An 18,366-nucleotide genomic window follows, 5' to 3' on the forward strand; every position below is an offset into this window, starting at 1 on the left:
CCTCCGCCATGTCCCCGGCAGCCGGGCCCCGGGCGGAGAGGAGCGGGCCCCAGCCCGGCCCCGGAGGAGGAGGTGCCGCCCGCCTCCTGCCTCCGCCTCCCCCCCCGGGTCAGGACAGTAAAATGGCGGGCCCTGTTGGCGAGTGGGTCGCGCAGCTTCAGCCGCAGGCTGGGTAACAAATGATCACATTTTTATTGAAACAGTTTAAGACACGGAGTACAAATGAATACAGAGTTAAAAACAGCTCCCCGGGGGGGGGAGCCTCACAGTGCAAAAAAACCCAACAAACGATTTTTATTATTTTTTTTTCCCAAATAATTAAAAAAAAAAAAAAGACCGTTTAAGGGATTATTTTACCTAAAGCCAAAAGTATAAAAACACACATTTATAAATAAAGCAAGGGGGGATTTTTGTTTTGTTTTGTTTTTTTTTTTTTAAACGGGTGAAGGAAAAGGGTAGTGTTGGAGAACACAGGTAAAGAGTTGCCTGCCTGGTGCCCAGGGCGCAGGTAAGACATGCGGAGTGGACATGGCTTATTCCTAATGCTGCCGCCCCATGCATCTCCCCCTCCACGCTTTACAGCGGGTTACCCATACCAATACAGTCCCAGCCGCCCCCATGTTATTTACACACACAATCTGAAATACGGGACATGCTGGTCTTATCCGGAGAAGGAAGCACCTGCTCACTCAGGGCCCGCTAGAAGACCTGTCTATTGTTTTAATGAGGTTTTTGTCATTTAGTATCCTGGATGCTACACATCCAACGAGGTGGGGTGGGGGGAGACACCATATACATGCATGAATTTACCAATGCTGTTTAAATACCTGTATTTCATTTTTTCTTATATATAATTATATACATATTCTTTCTTTTAAAAAAATTAAGTTTGTATGTTTCTACTCCCGGAAAGAAACATCCCAATACCTCTGAGTCGTGACGAAGTCTGCAAAATGGGGGACTGGAGAGGGGGCTGCTGTAAGGCCTGCCCCAACCATCGCCTGGGAGGTCCCGTGGAAAGGAGAGGACAACCTGAGAGAGGAGGTGGAAGAAACGCAGACTCCCATACGCACAGCTCCTGGGTGCTACTGAGGGATGCAGAGGAGGAAGGGGTTACCTGCCTGCAGCAGGAAATAAAACCAAAAGAGATTGCTGCCCTCTCAGGCTACAGCCCTTCCTGTTGCACCAGTTCAAGACAGCCCAAGAATGAACCCAGGGGTCCCACAGGCAAAGTAATACTATTTACAAGATGGAAAGAAAAACCCCAACAATCGTTCTCATTTTGACCAGGAATGTTGGGTTGTAGGGGACAAAATGTATGTAAAGAGGATAGGTAGGTCCAAATTATTTTTTCAGGCTTTATGTTAAACAACTTGCCTTAATGCAGATACCTGGTTGTGCCTATGCTAACACCCACACAAACCAGTAAGAGGGATCACAAACCAGTAAGAGGGATAGACTCAAGTTTATTACCTCCTCCCACAAGCCTCTTCACTTCCCAGGCAGTTACCATTCTGTATTTCTCCACCTGGCCCAATGGACAGCCTGTGGTGAAACATATTCACAAGGTGCAACAAAAGGTAACACATTTACGCTCTCCTTGTTCTGTAAACTAGAATTTTTAGGAATATTTCCTATTGCCAGCAATAGGAAGTTAGCAGGGAAGAATCGGTTGGATCAGTCTCAAATTATAAAGAGCAACACTATCTCCTCACCCCTCTCAGCAACAAACTTGTGGCACCAGTATCTCCTTTACTGGCCTTCTGCTACTCCATCTGTAACATCCAAGCCTCGGGCAAACAGCTAACGACTTTGCCATTTAAGAAAACATAGTTGCTTAGAGGACAGCAAGCAAAGAAACAAGAGGCCCAATAGGACGTATTTAAAAACAAACACTTTCCAATTCATTCTTCAATTACAGATCACCATCTCAGTCCTAAATCTACTTTCCTGAAGCCTTTCTGTACTGTATCTTTCACAGGTATTGGCCAAATGGTGTTCCTCAGGCCAAGACCATCTCTACCTCTTGAGTGTCCTACATATACTATTCTAATTTATTTTAAACTACACAACCATCCTCCAGCTGATCTACTTGCCTGACACTTCTCTTACCATCATTCTGATCAGATTTTACCTCTGGTTTCCTGTATGCAGCCAAGCAAAATCCATTCCAGGAAGCAAATCCCCCTCTGATCAGCTTAAAAATCAGATTTGCTTCACGCAACTCATTTCCAAGGAGCTTTGTTTCATACCTCTATGCCAGCTTCACTGGTTGTTGCTCTTTACCTTAATGGGAATTTCATTCTTGCCACTGGCTCTTCTGTAGCATCTCTGACCCTTTTTGTCACTACCTCAAGGTTTAAATAATAAAATGGACTAAAATTGCACAGGGAAGTAATATAAAGGACCCTCAAACCGTTATCGCCAGTACCAAAAGATACCTGGGTTGAAGGGACTGCTATTTTACCTGAGTGTCTTGTGTCCCCAGTACAGCAAGGAATTTCCTGTATACTAGGACGTATGTTCACAGTCTGAAAGTGGAGGAAACTAATCACCTCAAAAGCAAGCTTGACCCACACTAAGTCCATCACAGACCCGACATGACTGCCTTCATACATTCCACTCGTGGCATCTCCAGCACACCTCTTCACTCAAGGAAACTGCCAGAAATCTTGCCTCTGGTTTTCAACTTGCCTTCCTTTGCAAAACCTGGCTGTGCAAGAGAAGCTGCCCATGGGACCAAGCACACCAGCTGATTTCAGCACAGTGCAATGCTGAGACAGAACTAGAACATAACACTTTTAAAGTTTCAGTACAAGCCCATGGAAGTAAAGGTTAGGAAGGACACCTGAAACATGATTAGGCAGATTTAAATTACGGGCAGAAGTAGCTGGAAAGCTCTCAAAGTGCTCCCCATACTGCGAAGTCCTGAAGCACTTGGCAGTGGCGATCAGCCAGCAAACCTGTTGGGGGAGAGTGAGAACTGCGGATTATTCAGCCCTGGAGTTATTCGGAAGAAATAGGTCATCCTACACCAGTCTGGCCAGCTCGGTAGAAAAAAGGCTGCACTGCAGATCTCCAGTCACAGAAAGCCAGAGAAGTCAACAAACCACATTTCTGAGTGCCACGGGGTTTCAAAGAGATGACAGCCAGGACAGTAAAATGAAAGAAAACTGTTTCAAGCCTGTAACCTGTGGAACCAAGTGATGCAGTTTGGCTGCCTTTGAGTGACTTCCACAGATGCTACCAGTCTCCCTCCCACCAAAAGCTTGTTGCTTGCATTAGTTTTATAAACTGGGATTACACTGCTCTGCCTTAAAATAAATACAAGACAGAGACTGGAGATGGAGGAAGAAATAAAGCATTTTGTGTATCTGTCCCTGTTGTGGAAAGGAGTGGGAGTAAGGGGGAAGGTGCTGAAGAATTTCATTGGTTTGAACTTTTTTTTTTCTTAGCTTATCATTGACCAAGTAAACATCACTGGACAGTTTTAAGCCACAACAAACACAAGTTAGCATGGGCTTAGAGAAGCTCCACAGGGTGAGAAGAGTATTGCACACACAAATGCAAGAAGGGAAGATTTTCCATTTCTCAGACCAGAAATTCATAAAAAGCAAAGAGGCTGGGGGTGGGTGAAATGGTGGTAATCACATCCCAAAGTATCTTGTTCGAAGTTCTTGGAAAACCATTTTCTGTGGGTAGTTGAAATAGCTTTACAAAAGGTAAGAGAATCCCAGCCTTCTTGGGATGTAAATATTCTGTTTTCCTGGAAAAGCAAGAAGGAAACATTTTCCTATCACAGTGAAATGAACAAATGACATGGATGAGCCATTGCACTGAAGATCTCTCAAATCCAGAGTTACGCTGTAAGAGATGGAAACCAGCTTTTCCATGTCACTTCTTGACAAATAAATCATCACCCCAAATTTCCCAGTCATGATAACAGCAAAGTCAATATCCATTTCCCAATCATGAAAGGTGGCTGAAACAAACTTTCATATTTGTATCTAAATCCCATTTTTAAAATATCTGCAGAAACCCCAGTCTGAAGTATCAGTATAATGTCAAATTCCAGATTAAAAATACCACTACTGAATTCATTAAGTAATCTCCAAAGCATGGTCCAAGGGTTGCAGAGCCTTCCCCCAGAGGTGAATGCAGATAAAATACAGTGTGGGGACTGTCTTGAAACAAGAGAAAAGCAGACAGGGTCGTCATGACAACAGTAGGATTACTCCAGGTAACAAAACTAAGGCAGGAAAAGAAAGAACAGCAAGACAAGATTTAAGCAGAAAACAGTTCATTAATTGCACAGACACTCCAGCCTGTCTCCCTGTTGGGGGTTTATAGTACAGAGATTGTTTCTCGCTGGGATATGGCAAAGGGATTGACAGTTTTTGTTAAAGGACAAAGATAATAGCCACAAATGTGACATAGAGCAACAGTCAGAAAAATAAATTAATAAATAAACCCATAAAAAGTCTGCTTGTTGATTCTCATGAAGCCTTGGAGAGGAGGGGATTGGCTTCACTTGGACTCCTTTGTTTTTAGTCAGCAGTTCAGAATTTCTCAGATAAACTGGATTTTCTTTGTTTCTTTAGGTGCCAAATACCCTGACCTCCTGGCTATGAAGAAATTTCAAGGCAATTTCTCCAAACTCCTCTTTCAAGACTTTGTCTAGAGACAGGAATTTGAAGACCATTGGGGAAAAAAATATTAAAATTGTGGCCAGCACACTGCTAGGAATTAGAGCAAGTCTGTTGTAGGGGCCTGAGAAAATCAATTTATAAAGGTCTCCCCACCAGCCCTGGACCAGTGTGATGATAGCATCGGTCTGAAGCTCTCTCTGTGGTCCTCTTCTTGGGATTGTTTCTGTGTATTCGCAAACACCTGAAAGCCACCCCTCTTAGAGTTTTTTGTCCATGCGTCGTTCCACAGCTTGTAGCAATAGCTCTGAGTACTGTTCCAGCAAAGCTAGCGTCTGCTCATCCCCCAGACTCTTGGGACTCGGTAGATTGGCACCACATCCCTCATTCAGTGGGCTAGTGGTATCTTGTGGCTTCGCCAGTACCTCCTTAACCTTTGGAAGCTCTTCCTCATCCTTCAGAGAGTCCAATTCTTTCTTCATTGAGGAGAACGTTTCTGTCAGGAGGCCTGCTATTTTATCTTTGTCAGTAGAAGACTCCATATCATTTAACACCTGAAAATAGAGAGGGAAAAGGAAAAAAAAAAGAATGCATTGGGGTTTAGGTAGAGCAGTGTCAGCCCTTCAGGAAAGTGAAGCCATGAAGATCTGCAGAACACTCAAGTGTCCTTTTCTTCAACATTCAAGGCTGCCAATTTAGTCATGCAGCAGGGCATGCATCCAATACTGCTAGTCACACAAAATGCAGAGGCATTACTCCAACAGGATAGAAATGGGAAGCACATTTTCGGATAGTGTTCCCCTTATACTGGGCCTAAGGAGGTGCTATGTTTCCCAGCTGCATCACAGGCCCACAGTCTCCTTTTCTTCCTGTCTGCCAGATGCAGCTGGTCACAGAACACGGCAAGGTCAGAGAGCTAATGCAAGCGCTAAGGCCAGAGCTGCGGAGGACCAAATGGCAGAAGCTCGCTGTGGAAGTTTCATGCTCATTACAGGAGCCTTGACAGATCAGTGCTAAGAGAAGAAACGAAGAGCTGTTATATCGCTCTGCATGTAACTCTGGTCTGGCAGTGAGAGGGACAGGCGAGTGGTTGCATGTTCCCTCTCACAGCTGCATTCCCATGGTATCTCACATTTGCTAATCCTTTTCCCAGACATCAAAGACAGAGAACAGATGGGCATAATAAAACCTAAAGCTCCTATAATAATTCATATCTCCAAAGCACTGTATAAATATTAACTAACTCCCTAATACCCCTTTGAAAGAGAGCATACTGTTATCTTCGGTTTACAGACAGGCTAAACAGACTGAAAAGTGAATTGATTTACTCAGAGCACAATAGCAAGCCATTCGAAAATCCAAAAGTTGGACATCAGGAGTTCCTGCCTCCCCAGTTCAAGCTTAAGGTGCAGTCAAGTGGACAACCAGGCAGCTTGTGTCACTGAACATCCAGTCAAGAAAACACCTTGAGTCAGTAAGCACATACGTTCAATGCTCGTAGGCTGTAAAGCCAATCTACTGTAACAGAGCCCATGTCTGAGGTCACTCACCATGCGGTAAAGATGAATGGCTTTGCGCATGCTGTCCTGGAGCTCGGATACCACGTGCTCACACTGCTCTACACTGATGCACGATTCTGAAGGGGAGGAAAAAATAAAAACCCAAACTAAGGCACAGACACACTCCAATATCCACAATCTCACAGTTGGGTAAGAAAACTTTTTTTTATTATTATATACTTGAAAGACCATGTGCACACACTTCTCATTCAATTTTTAGGGCTGGTTTGAGCCAATCATTAAACAGGTAAGTTCTACATGAGCTTTCCTTCATACTACCTAGAGATGCTGCTTATTTCAAACATTCCTATTTTTCCAGTCTTTAGCCTCTCCAAAGTCAGAAATGTTTTTTCTCAGATTGCACATTTTTGTTACAGTCAAGGATAGTCACCGATTACCCACGCCATTCTCAATTATAATTAAAGTCAAGTTTGAATGAAGGCTTCCAGTGGCAAAAGGAACTGATGTGAGGAACCTCTAATTTAGCTTCCACCTAGTCAGAAATCTACATGCTCCCCCCCTCAAGTATCCTTCTGCACAATGTACAACTATGCACTGAGGATGAAGGATTATTCTGAATTATTACAGTGTTGTCTAGTGAGGACTGAGGTCCAGAGGAGGGCTGACAAACTCAGTCACAACAGAAACACATTTCTGAGCAACCCAAGATATGCACTGCCAATACACCATAATTCGAAAATGAAAAATAAAAGCAAGCAACTGAAGGACACCATCTTCTGCCTGCCCCCACCAGATATTATCTCCAAAGCATGAGAGTTGAAGGCCTGCAATGGTTTAACAAAATAAACACTTCCATGAGTTAGACATAAACCATGAACAAAGACATAGACACACACACAGTCTGCAGTTATCTTCAATTTGCAAAGGCCTGGACAAAGTCCATTCGACTTCCTTTAGTTACCTAAAACCAAAACTTGGTCACATTAGCACTATTATTTCTGCAATTCTAAGAACATCATCTCTGAACAGGCTGGAGGGGACCTTAGCTAATTTTATGAATACATCTAGATGATGTATAAACAAATACAGCTAGAAAAACATCTATTTATACATAAAGAAACACATCTAGAAGAACAAAGGGGCATGAACAAATTCTTCCATCTGCACTTTTTGTTCCCAAATCACCCGACCTTGTAGAGTTTGAGTACAGTGGGCTTCAGTGTAGTCCCAGATTCTTGCCTTTTTTTTTTTTTCTTCGTCTTTTTTTTTCTTCTTCTTTTTTTTGCTGCCCCCCTCCTCCCCTCTTTTTGTTTTAAACCCAGTTGTTTCGTCTCATGATTGTTTCTGGAATTCTCCTCTGATCATGCTTTTTATGCTGGCCTCCAGCTCTGTGAGCTGCCAGTCTGGAGAAAGGTCACAAACATAACATAAATGCTTGAGTAACAGGCATTTTCTGCCTCTCGGGTGTGCAGAGCAGAGCTCTTCAGAAACCAGTAGAGAATATTAAACACAGCAACAGTATTAAGCACATCTGCAGCATTTTAACTGTAGATGTCAAAATGCTTTAACAAAAACGATTACGTCTCTTTATCTGCAGCTGTTATATAGGCAGGAAAATGCAAGGACAGAAAAATTAAGTAGAAACCCAAAGTCACAGAGCAAGTCAGAAGAAGAACAGGTCTCTGTCAACCCTACAGTTCTAATCTAAACTGCCACACTGTGATCCATAGAAGCCACAGTAAATTATTCACAGCAATAGCCAACTTGGATCTAAACAGCTTTTTCAGCATCTACCACTAAAAATTTGGGAAACATGGTCTGCAAGAAGCTGAAGGCTGACACGTGTCTGCTGAGAAAAAAAAATTGGGGATCCACTGTGCTAAATCATCCTAACTCACTAAAGGATGCTGCTAAATATTCTGTCAGGGTGTGCTATGTATTGGGAGCTACTTTAAAAAAAAAACAAACAAAAAACCAAAAACCCAAACACTGCTGCAAAAAAATTGCTCTTTCTCTGCATGAATTCTGCAAACAAAGATTCCTAGCAATTGACTAAAAAACACGTGATATGTAACTTGATTCCCAAGTCTAGAAGAGAAAACTCAGCCCAAAGAGTACAGTCAACTGGACTGTTACTTCTCTGCTGTAGAATGTGATTCCACAGCTCAAGGCTGCATCTGCTGTTGGAGGAAACCTCACACCTGTGGGGGTAGGACTTGAAGGTTTCAGACGCGCTCCCTGTCCTACAGAGCAGCTACCCTGTGACATAAGGACAGCAGGTCCCACAGACAAAACACCACACTTCCTGTTTTACATAGGAATGCTTCAATCTTAGGGTGCTTGATCCCTCTAGAAATGCAAAAAGAAAAATAACAGTGCATCAAAACCAGGTTACCCCTCTGCAGTGCTTTGGTGCAGAAATAAGTGTGCTTAACCATTGCAATGAATGGTGGAGCAACCTGGCACCACATAAAGTAATTTATCAGAGGATTACAGAGGTGTCCCTTCTCAGATATGAATAAGAACAATCATAGCAAAAGGGATTAAAAACTGTGCACTGCATAGCCCCCTGAAGGTACAAGGTACCAGTGCAGTGGCTAACATCCAGCTTCCTACTGCATGACTCAGCTGAGTATTTCAGGAAGGCATATTTCCTTTCAGGCTGTGACACAAAAAACAAACCTCTGTGTCTTCTCTGCCACTGGAGGTTTTCCTGCCTTGGAGGGCAGGATTTTTGCTTCAGTTTGAAGTTACCTGCTAGTTTTCATTTGATTGAAGTACCTTAAACCAGTGCCTGCAACAGATCCAAGAGCTGTTTTCAGCAGGTGAAAGTTTCCCATCTCATATCTTTTTTTCCAAACTAGAGATAATTCAAAAATTAATCCATGTTCTTTATGCTCAAACCCAAAGGCTAGGCCTGCACATGCACTGCACACCCAGTTTGCAGACATGTCCTCAAGGCAAAGTGATAGCAGCACAGAGACTTTCTCGCTCTCACAGGTGGCTACAGCAAGGAACTCACCTTGATCAAGCCTCATCTCATGCGAGAAAACTGTACGCAAACCCTTCTGGACCTTGCACACTTGCACATTAACAAAGTAAGGCCTGAGCCACCTGGCATAACTTCACTGTCACTATTATCTGTGCTTGCTGGGTTCAGCTAGCACACGTTGGCCTGCACCTTCATCTGCTGGTCAGACATGCTCTGAGAGGGGCACGGGGGACGTAACCTACATACTCATGAGGATTGCCAGCACATCAGCTTTTAGAATTGACCAGAAAGAGGTTTGAGCCCCTACAGGTAATTGTACGACTGAAAACATAAGAGTGCTGAAGTCTACAAAACATTCAGCTAAAAAGGACCTTCAGACATAAGACCCAGAGGAAATGGAAATTAAAGACTGAGAAAAAGATGTCAGGTTGAAGAAGTGTCTCACCATTGAGGGGATGGCTTATGGAACGAGACAGGTGCAGACAGGACGAGACAGGCCAGAAGCTGGACGTAAAGAAATGTGATGGGATCGTGAGGCGGTTCACAAAGACAGGAGACAGAAGGGGGAAGATAAGAGATGGGTATCCATGCACACCTGAGACCTGTGCCGAGGCAGTTATAGATGTGGGAGACCTCGGCCTGATGGGGTCTAGTGGGCAAAGTCCAGGTTGGTTGTCTAGCACACAGGCGATGCCGGTGATCCTCTCCCTGCACCTGGGCAGTGTGCCCTCAGGAGACCTTAGGTGCTGGCCCTCTGACAACTCCCTCAGTTTTGGATTAGTGACCCCTGGCTCATCCTGGCAACCTGTCCTTGAGACTGGACCCTCCACTGGGCTCTCCTTAGCAAGTCCTGTTGGGATCTCTCTACCAGGAACCGGAGACCCAGCAGTTTGATTCTCCCTCTTGGAGGCTCGGACCTCAGGAAAAGAGGGTTTCTTTTTACAGGCCCCAGCAGGTGACTGTGGAGACTGTGGCTCAAGCAGGCTTTTTGCTTTGGTAGTGGGTGAGAAAGAGGCCAGTGTGGGTCTATCAGGCAATGGCTTGGGAATGTCAAGAATCAGATGTGCTCGGTTTGATGATGCCAACTTGCTGTGAAAGGACTTGGGAGATGAGCAGTTTACAACTGGCTGAAGTGCTGGCTTCACTGGAACATTTTCTTTCACTGGTAGCTTAATCTTCTCAGCATCTGCTGTGGAACTAAACTGTGTTTTCTCTGCCACTGGAGGGCTAGTCCTCCCATCAGTCAACATTTCGGTGGAGTAACCAAGGTACAGATTTTCCCCTACAGATATGCTCCTTGACATCTTAGCCCGGAAGCTGGTTGTGGGGTTCATGTAGGACTTTGGTTTTGCAGCCCTGATATCTTTGGCCAGCAGAGAACCAGATCCATCCATCTTCAACATACTGGCTGATAACACCCTGCAATTGTTAGGTCTGGGATCCTTCTCAACCACCAAAAGAGTCTGAGGACGCTGCTTGGCAGAGGATATCACTCCAGGGCCCTTATCTGTGAAAATTAAACAGACAAACATACCAAAAATAGACAAGAGCCTGCACTGAATTCCAAAATCGGAAAGTAACAGAGCTGTTCCAGCCTAAGTGCCTCAGCTCAGCCCCTGGGAGAGGTATACAGAACCACTACTTCAGGTTAATATCACCAAGCCTCAACAGCTTTCTTTTTTGTCCATCCCTCATCCTGCTCGCACACTGCTGCTTACCTGATGAGAGAGACTTGTTCTCAAAGTGTATGGCCATAAGACCTCAGACCACTGTGACTGTTAACTATGAGGCCAGAGGAAGCAGGCAAAAACTTATATATGATGTTGCGGTGATAAGGTTTGGGGTTTTTTTAAAACAGAGTGCTTACTGATGGTTCATGAGTTGGTTGTTTCAAAACTGGAATTCTTTCACACTGAGGGCATGGATAGTGTAAGCTCCCAGTTACTGTCTCCTTTTTCCCCTCTTCCTCTCCTTCCCACCCTGGGGAGCTTCAGTCTTGGCCTGGAGCAACCACCCACAGCAAGAGAGAATTTCTTTGCAAATAGCTCATTTCGCCCTTGGTATTGCTCCTCCCACAGCTGCCAGACAAGTATCAGAGACTCATAATTAGAAGACCAGCATCTGCATTACAAATTAAAAATATTTTTCCTTGACAGGCTAAGAGTTAGAAGACAGGCAAAGCCTGCAGCTCAGAAAGCAGAAAGACAGAAGCTTAATTTAAATCTCTACTCAAGCTCAAATCTCCCCGTTTCATTCTTGGCTTTATACCATCATTCCAACCTGTGTCCTTACCCTCATGAACGAGGTCATGAACTGACTGCGCCTTTCTCATCACTGCATTCACAGGGCCTTCTGGAAAGGATGCAATAACCCGTCCAGGAGCCATACCAACTCTGCCGGCCTCCAAAGCTGATCTGCGTTTTTTCTGGATGTAAACAGCCCGATTTGAATTTACACTCTCCAGGAGCTGGCTGTTCTCCAATGCATCACCTGGATGGCTGCTGCCATTTTTCAACAGATCTGGTGTAAACTGATTGGTCTGGGTTGGTGGCTCGATAGGCTTTGAATCCAGTATCAGATTTGACGAAGAGAGTGACAATCGTCTAGAGAACATGACAAAGAAATCCTAGTTAAAACAAGTAAGTATGTTGCCCTGGACAAACAGGCACACACATTAAGCCAGTTTCTCTGGGATAAAGATCCCTTCCCTATCTGGATTTTTTTAAGTCAAAATGCCCTAGGCTGTTACCACTTCATTCCACTCATCCCTAGAAGCACTGGTCTCCAGGCATTTGACCTTAGGCTGCATGATCACAAACAGCATTGGGTCACTGTTTTCAGGGAGGACACTGTAAAAGGTGAAGGCAAAAGAGAAGGAAAAATTCCAGGCAGAGGGAAGACTAGGCAAAGTCAGGTCAGGTTTTTTCTCTCAGCTCACGTTGCTAACAATGAAATCTTTTCAATTCTAACATATCCTAAGAGAAAGTAATTATACTTTTCTAATATTACAAAAGCATAACTACTAGGAAAGCTGGTCAATATCTTCAAGAGGAAAGTCTAATATCCTCTTCCTCTCGACTCCAGACAAACACAGTAGACTTACTTCAGAAAGGAGGCAACTTTCAATCTGGCATGTTTGAAGAGCTGAACAGATGAAAAGCCCAGAGATTTTCATAACCTAAAACTACCTCCTTTTGTTACATCTCTAGAGCACCAGTGACTTCCTTCACTCACCAATGCAACTCTCCAGAAGCTTACACAATAGCTAACCACTGGCTTTCTTCCCAAACATATGGTCCCAACACGAGACAGACTAAGAGGCACTCCTGACAGCAGCAACAGTAGCTGAATACAGCAATAACAAAAAAAATTTCCCTAACATGGTGAATCTAGACACAGCGCTGAACCACAGAAGATGCACCCAAATCTGCTCAGTCCTATACAATTAAACTAATTTGAGCTGAGATTTCAAGTTGTCATTTTAGAGGAATACAGGAGTATTTGTTTGTTTTAAACATTTATGAACCCAAATCAACAAAAGTATTTACCCTTTTTTTTTCTTTGTTTGTTTTGTTGGGAGTTTTTTTAAACAACAAGGGAAACAGCTGAGAGAGGCCTTTTGGGGTGTTTTAGGGTTGAGGGTTTTTTGGAAGAATAGTATCCCCATGGGGCTTTGTATGAGACCCCAGAGCACCCTGTGAAGGCATGGGACTGAGAAACAAAGCTGACTAAGAAAGGACTGTAAAACAAAGGAAAAGTTGACAAGCCTACTTTCATTGTCCAAGCTGAATGAAATGCAAAAGAATAAATAGAGCATAAACAGTGAAGAGTAAATTAGATGATTAGCGATTCCTCCAACTTAATCAATCAAGGCATTAATCATGAAATAAATAAGCACATTGTTGAAAGAGGAAAAAGAACAAAACAACAGCGTTGCTTTAGGAAGAAAGAGAACAGTTAAAGTGACACAGGATGGCCTGTCCAAATCACAAGAGTCTGCAACCAGCCTGCCAGGTGCTATGCTAACACTTTGTTGTGCCTAGGCACACCAAGGCCAGAAGTTTGCTCAACTGTTTTGACCCAGGGCCTAGCACGAGACCTACTCACATTAGTAAAAACAGACAGACAGAAACACTCAGAACAAGCAGAGCCATACCTGAGAGCCGGGGACTGGGAAAGAAAGCGAGAGGAAATGCTGAGGTTTTCAGTTCTTTCCAGATTCCTACATGAGCCACCTAGAAATTTTGGTTAAAGGGGAGAGAAAAAGGGAACAGTTTAGTTACAGAACAAACATTCTGACACATGCATTTTCTTACTGCAGAGACTATCAAATGTTTCCCCATATCCAAGGGGATTTTTTGAGCTAAACCACAGAGAATGAAATAATTTCATTGCCTTTGCCTTTTCTGTTCTACTTAGATTACTCTGCCTTAAACTGCTACTCTCCCTAAGGGTACGCCTCCTCCTTTTTTGCTTCCCTTTGTGTCCTATCCTGCCTGTAGGACTGTGAGGCACTGTCATCAAGCAGAAAACAAACCAATCAAAGGAGGAAAAAAAGAAAAAAAAAGAAAACGAAAGCTCGCATAGATATTGCTGCCTGAAACCATTATAAATTCTAAAAAGATACGCTTTGTTCTGGAGTTGGTAGATAAAGACTAACCAGCTCCTTTGCCACTCTGATGTCTCCTCTTATTCTCTCCCTCCACCCAGCATTTCAGCCTTTTCTTTTGTGACATTTGTTATGCCTTAATACACCACTAGAGGCCACTACACGTCACCTATGGGGGGGGGTGGTGAACACACAGTTAATACCTTCATATACAACAGGAAAAACTAGTCCGGGAACAAGAGAATGGCTCTTCAAGATTCCAGGGACAATACTTAACCCAAACTGACACAGACCCCAATCTCATCCACACAGACTTACACACAGACCAATGGATTTAACAGATGTCACTCTTCTTTAGGCCTCTCTACATTGGTTCCCCATTTTTGCCCCCTCATACACACAGCCCCACAAAAGCCTAACAGAACTTGTAGCCTGATTTGATTTATACAGGGGACAAATCTGGAGTGACCTTACAAAGTCCCCTCACTGAGCAGAGAGCTGTACCTTTTCCATCAGTGCTGCCCAGGGTCCCAAAATGCTGCTTGAGGAACTTTTCCTGATCGGGTGTCCGGGGGATTTCTCCCTCTGGCATGCTAGTACCCACGTCCTCCTCTCCTTCCTCTCCCTCCAGGTCTGAGATGCCATCCACACTTAGGGGCTCAGTGCTTTCAGAATCTGGGAAAAGGCAAAAAAACCCCCAACAATGCTGTAATAGCATAATCACAGTAACATTAGCCAGGTTAAAAAAAAAAATATTCAGCAAAGATCCTAAATTGAACCTAGAATGTTAAAGCAGAAGTCGGTCAGCATTAAGTGTAATTCTCTAATCTACCATATCCCGCAAACAGCACAGCCTATGGGATAATCAACTCTAAACCTGCCTCCTTACCTAGCAAGGTAAAAGAAAGCCAAAGGCACACAAGGAAAGTGCACTTTAACCAACTCCTGCTTCTACAGTGGCTTTACTGAAGTGCCTGTTCCAATGCACCTGAATCTTTACAGCAATACTAGCAAGACTAATAGGAGTGTGACTTCAGTTTGGCTCATGAAGAGGTTCAAGTATTAGAGATCAGGATAGCAACTGATACATGGCACAGAACTACCCCAGCAAGTTTCTGCAGTATTCCACATCACATATAAATACATTTATAATGTCTTTGCATCTTACCTTCATTTGGATGGTCTGGGCTGGACAGACGACTGCTGCTGTAATCTACAGAGCAGGCACTGTCAGGACTGTGTTTGTCTGGGCATCCATTACTGTGATAACCTCTACTTAGCTTCCCATGGGGCAATGCTTTTACCTGGAACTCACTACAAGACAGGAAAGATACAGCACTAGAAGATATATTTGTTTTACATGTAAAGAAGCACATTCTAACTTTAATAAGGCCTTACCTGTGTTAGTAACACCTTTGATTACAAAAGTAAGGCTTTAAAGAGAAAAAGAAGTTGATTTCTCTCATCATTATACAGTACATTTTTTGCATTTCATTAAGCTTGGACAGTGAAGTTTCAAGGGGACTGTCTGACTTTTGGGCATTGTTGGTTTCCCATGATTACCAGGCACCAGCACAGCACTGCCCTGGCTTGATTTCCAGCACAGGTGAGGAACAAATGTAAAGGTCTATGTAGTGAAAAGGGGACTAAAACCAGGCCTATACCTGCATGATAGAAACCCCAATTTGCCATAGATTCGAGCCCTAATATGTATTTTTTTCCATGTTTATGACCTGCTTCTTTGGGCAACTTCTGTGTTGCAAAACAGAGAAGATTCTGGGTTTGAGCAAGACTAATTTACTGAAGAATGTCATACCAAAATACAATACTGTAGCACAGGATTCCTGATTTCTGTTGTGATTTCACAAGTCTTATTTTGTTAAATGACATCAGCACCGTTCTTTTGTCTGAGGCCTGAGGACTTCAGTTTTCCACTTTATGAAATACTTTAGTTTCAGATGTACTCCAATGCAAGGTAGGATGCAGAAGTCACTCAATGAAACTGAATGGCAATTACCCCTGGCAGACTGCAAACTCTGTATACTTTGAGATGTGTCCGGTCTGTATCCAACATCACCAGAGGGCCTCCCTTTCTTACATGATGGAGCAGCACATGGGTCTGCTCTGTCCATATGTTATCATAATAAGATTAAAAGTATAAATAAAGAGAAACTGGACGAAATCTAGCAGCTTCAGCTGTAAAATCCTGGCATGCACTCTTGGATAAAAGTCTGTCTAAAGCTATCAGCCCACTCTTTGTAACAGAGCAGGAGGAGACAGAGGAAATTAAACAGCTATTAGCATCAGGTTAAGAGGGGAAGGGAAGAATAAAATTCAGGAAAGGAAAAAAATGAAGCACAGAATGAAACAGAAAATTAAGTGAGGTAAAACCAAAACAGAAGAAACAGCAGAGGAGGAAAAAAGGTCTCCACTGCCTCCAGCGTCCTTTTCAATTCCATCTATCTCATGCAAGCCATTCTATTTCCCGCATTTCACTGCCACATATACATCACTGTTGGATGGTTTTCCAGCTTCCAAGTTTTCCCTTGCTTATTTCAACCCAGAAAAGGGAGAAAGCAAATAGGCTGCTCCCAAGTTGTTTATTCAACAAAAAAACTTGGAGGAGGATGCTAATGTGCAGTTTCCTCAGAGGAAAGATTATTTTAATAGTGCCACCTTAGTTTCAGATTCCTTTAGCATCAGACTGGCATAAAACTCTCAACTACATGCCTGACATCAATCAGGCAGTATACGTCAACTCATCCAAGTTGCCACACAAGCTGCAAGCAAACTAAAACAGAAATGTCTAAGCCATGCACAGCAGAGAGCTTATTTTTAACCTGCTAGAGTCTGTGGGATGGATTTCATCTTGCTCAGGGTAGATTACACACTCCTCACTCTCAGAAGGTTCCAGTTCCTGAGAGAAAATCCCCTCTTCACAAGACACAAGCCGAATCACTTGGGGTCGCACACAAGACTGGTTATCTTGGGGAGGTATTGAGCTGCCAACCTGGTTTAAAAAGAAAGAAAACTACGTATTACCAGTGTTTTTCCTTAAGACAGCAAGTGCTGTGCAGAGCTAGGAAGTATGCATTACAGCACAGAATATGATCAGAAATCAGAGATCAGAAAACACAGCACTCCTATGTCTTTCCTGTTTCTTATTTACTGAACCTGACAGACTACTGCTGCAGTTTCCTATTTTGTTTCCTGTTTGCAATCCCCTAAAATTCTCTGGTAAAGTACTGGACTCCCTATCTCTCTATGACCACACATCATGAGCTTAAGCCATGTGGCAGCAGGTTCTTACATTACCTTCTACAGGCTGATCAGACATAGTTTAGAGAAGTCTGTGGTCCACAGCTGAAAAACACTGATTTACTGCACACAACAAGCCTGATTCTCTTCTCAGTCACACAGTTATAAAGGAAGGAAAAACTCTAATGAAGTCAGGCACCAGGACAGACTGCCGTCGGAAAACAGGCATTAGCTTTCTGAGGTATGAGCACACATTACTTGCTGTGGCCCATCGATACAAAGATTAAAGAGAACTCAATAACCTAGCACAGCCCACAACTAATAGCATCATATGAGCCACATTTCAGTGGCTACTGGAGTCAAGAAAATGCACCACAGCAGAGTGAGCTAACAGGTAATCACACACACATCTGTAATTCTGAGCTCAGCTTCTCAGCTTGTTTTTACCATAAATAATCAAAGAGCTAAAAGAAAACATGAGGTCTTCCCTGTCATTGGAAAGAAACCTTGATCCCATATGGGCCCTGCTATAAGATGGCAGAGTCATGCATTGCAGGAGTACTAACTAAAAAAGAGTTATCTAAACAAGTTTCTCAAAGGCATTTAGAGCCACCTCTAAATATTCATATATATATAAATTCATATATAGAATTCATATATAGAATATATAAATTCATATATAAATTCATATATAGAATGGCATCAGGTAGTAATAAATGTAGGTAATAATAAACAGAGGCAGGACGGATGCACTCAGAGTAGATTCACCTCTTCGAAGTAGTACTGCCCTTACTTTGTTAATGTGCACAGGAAGATCTGCCTGCTCTTCTCTGTCGTCCCCATTGCTGTTTTGAGACAGCGAGTCTCGACTTGGAGAACGGGAAACAGAGAAAGACTCCAACTGACGCAAGTCAAGCATGGATTTCACAGTCATCTCTATGTTGCTAGTTGGCTGGGACCAGCGCCCACGTTGCCGGGGCATCTTGCTCATTGGTGCCTCTGAGCGTTGGATTGCTGCTATCTCTTTGGCCTGAAGGAAATTGAAAAAAAGATAGGGACTGAGTTCTCCTGATGGAAAAACAGGAAAGAAAACACAAGACCCACAGAAAAACACAATTATTTCCATCTCCATAAAAGCCTCAAAGCTGTCTGTAAGACAGTTTAAAATTCCTCCCTTAATCATAAAGCATCACGTAAAGATGATACTTTTGTTGCTGCTTCTTGCATAACTGAACATTTAAATGCCTCACTCGGATCCAAATATATGATCAGCTTCAGCACCACATGACATTCAGGCCAGAAATGAAGGGGCAAAAGCATAACATCTGATGGAAAGATATT

The 18,366-nt window shown here is 43.2% G+C and overlaps 1 protein-coding gene across 2 annotated transcripts in view; it reads right to left on the reverse strand.

Annotated features, from left to right (window-relative positions):
- Positions 1 to 4,685: 4,685 nt before the first annotated feature.
- The window catches only part of MAPKBP1 (mitogen-activated protein kinase binding protein 1), a 102,111-nt gene continuing 88,430 nt past the window's right edge, over positions 4,686 to 18,366 (reverse strand). The window contains exons 22-30 of one of the 2 annotated variants that reach the window (XM_010580058.1): positions 17,819 to 18,055; positions 16,608 to 16,777; positions 14,936 to 15,081; positions 14,272 to 14,442; positions 13,315 to 13,393; positions 11,451 to 11,761; positions 9,754 to 10,665; positions 6,197 to 6,282; positions 4,686 to 5,200 (exon numbers count right to left, since the gene is read on the reverse strand). In XM_010580058.1, coding sequence (XP_010578360.1) covers positions 4,907 to 5,200; positions 6,197 to 6,282; positions 9,754 to 10,665; positions 11,451 to 11,761; positions 13,315 to 13,393; positions 14,272 to 14,442; positions 14,936 to 15,081; positions 16,608 to 16,777; positions 17,819 to 18,055 — 2,406 coding nt within the window. In that variant the 3' untranslated portion in view covers positions 4,686 to 4,906. Of the gene's footprint in view, positions 5,201 to 6,196; positions 6,283 to 9,603; positions 10,666 to 11,450; positions 11,762 to 13,314; positions 13,394 to 14,271; positions 14,443 to 14,935; positions 15,082 to 16,607; positions 16,778 to 17,818; positions 18,056 to 18,366 lie in introns of both variants that reach the window. The other variant, XM_010580057.1, reaches the window with a different exon arrangement.

This window comes from Haliaeetus leucocephalus, unplaced genomic scaffold, assembly GCF_000737465.1.
Source record: "Haliaeetus leucocephalus isolate CR32 unplaced genomic scaffold, Haliaeetus_leucocephalus-4.0 Scaffold696, whole genome shotgun sequence".
In the NCBI taxonomy this organism is placed as follows: Eukaryota; Metazoa; Chordata; class Aves; order Accipitriformes; family Accipitridae; genus Haliaeetus; species Haliaeetus leucocephalus.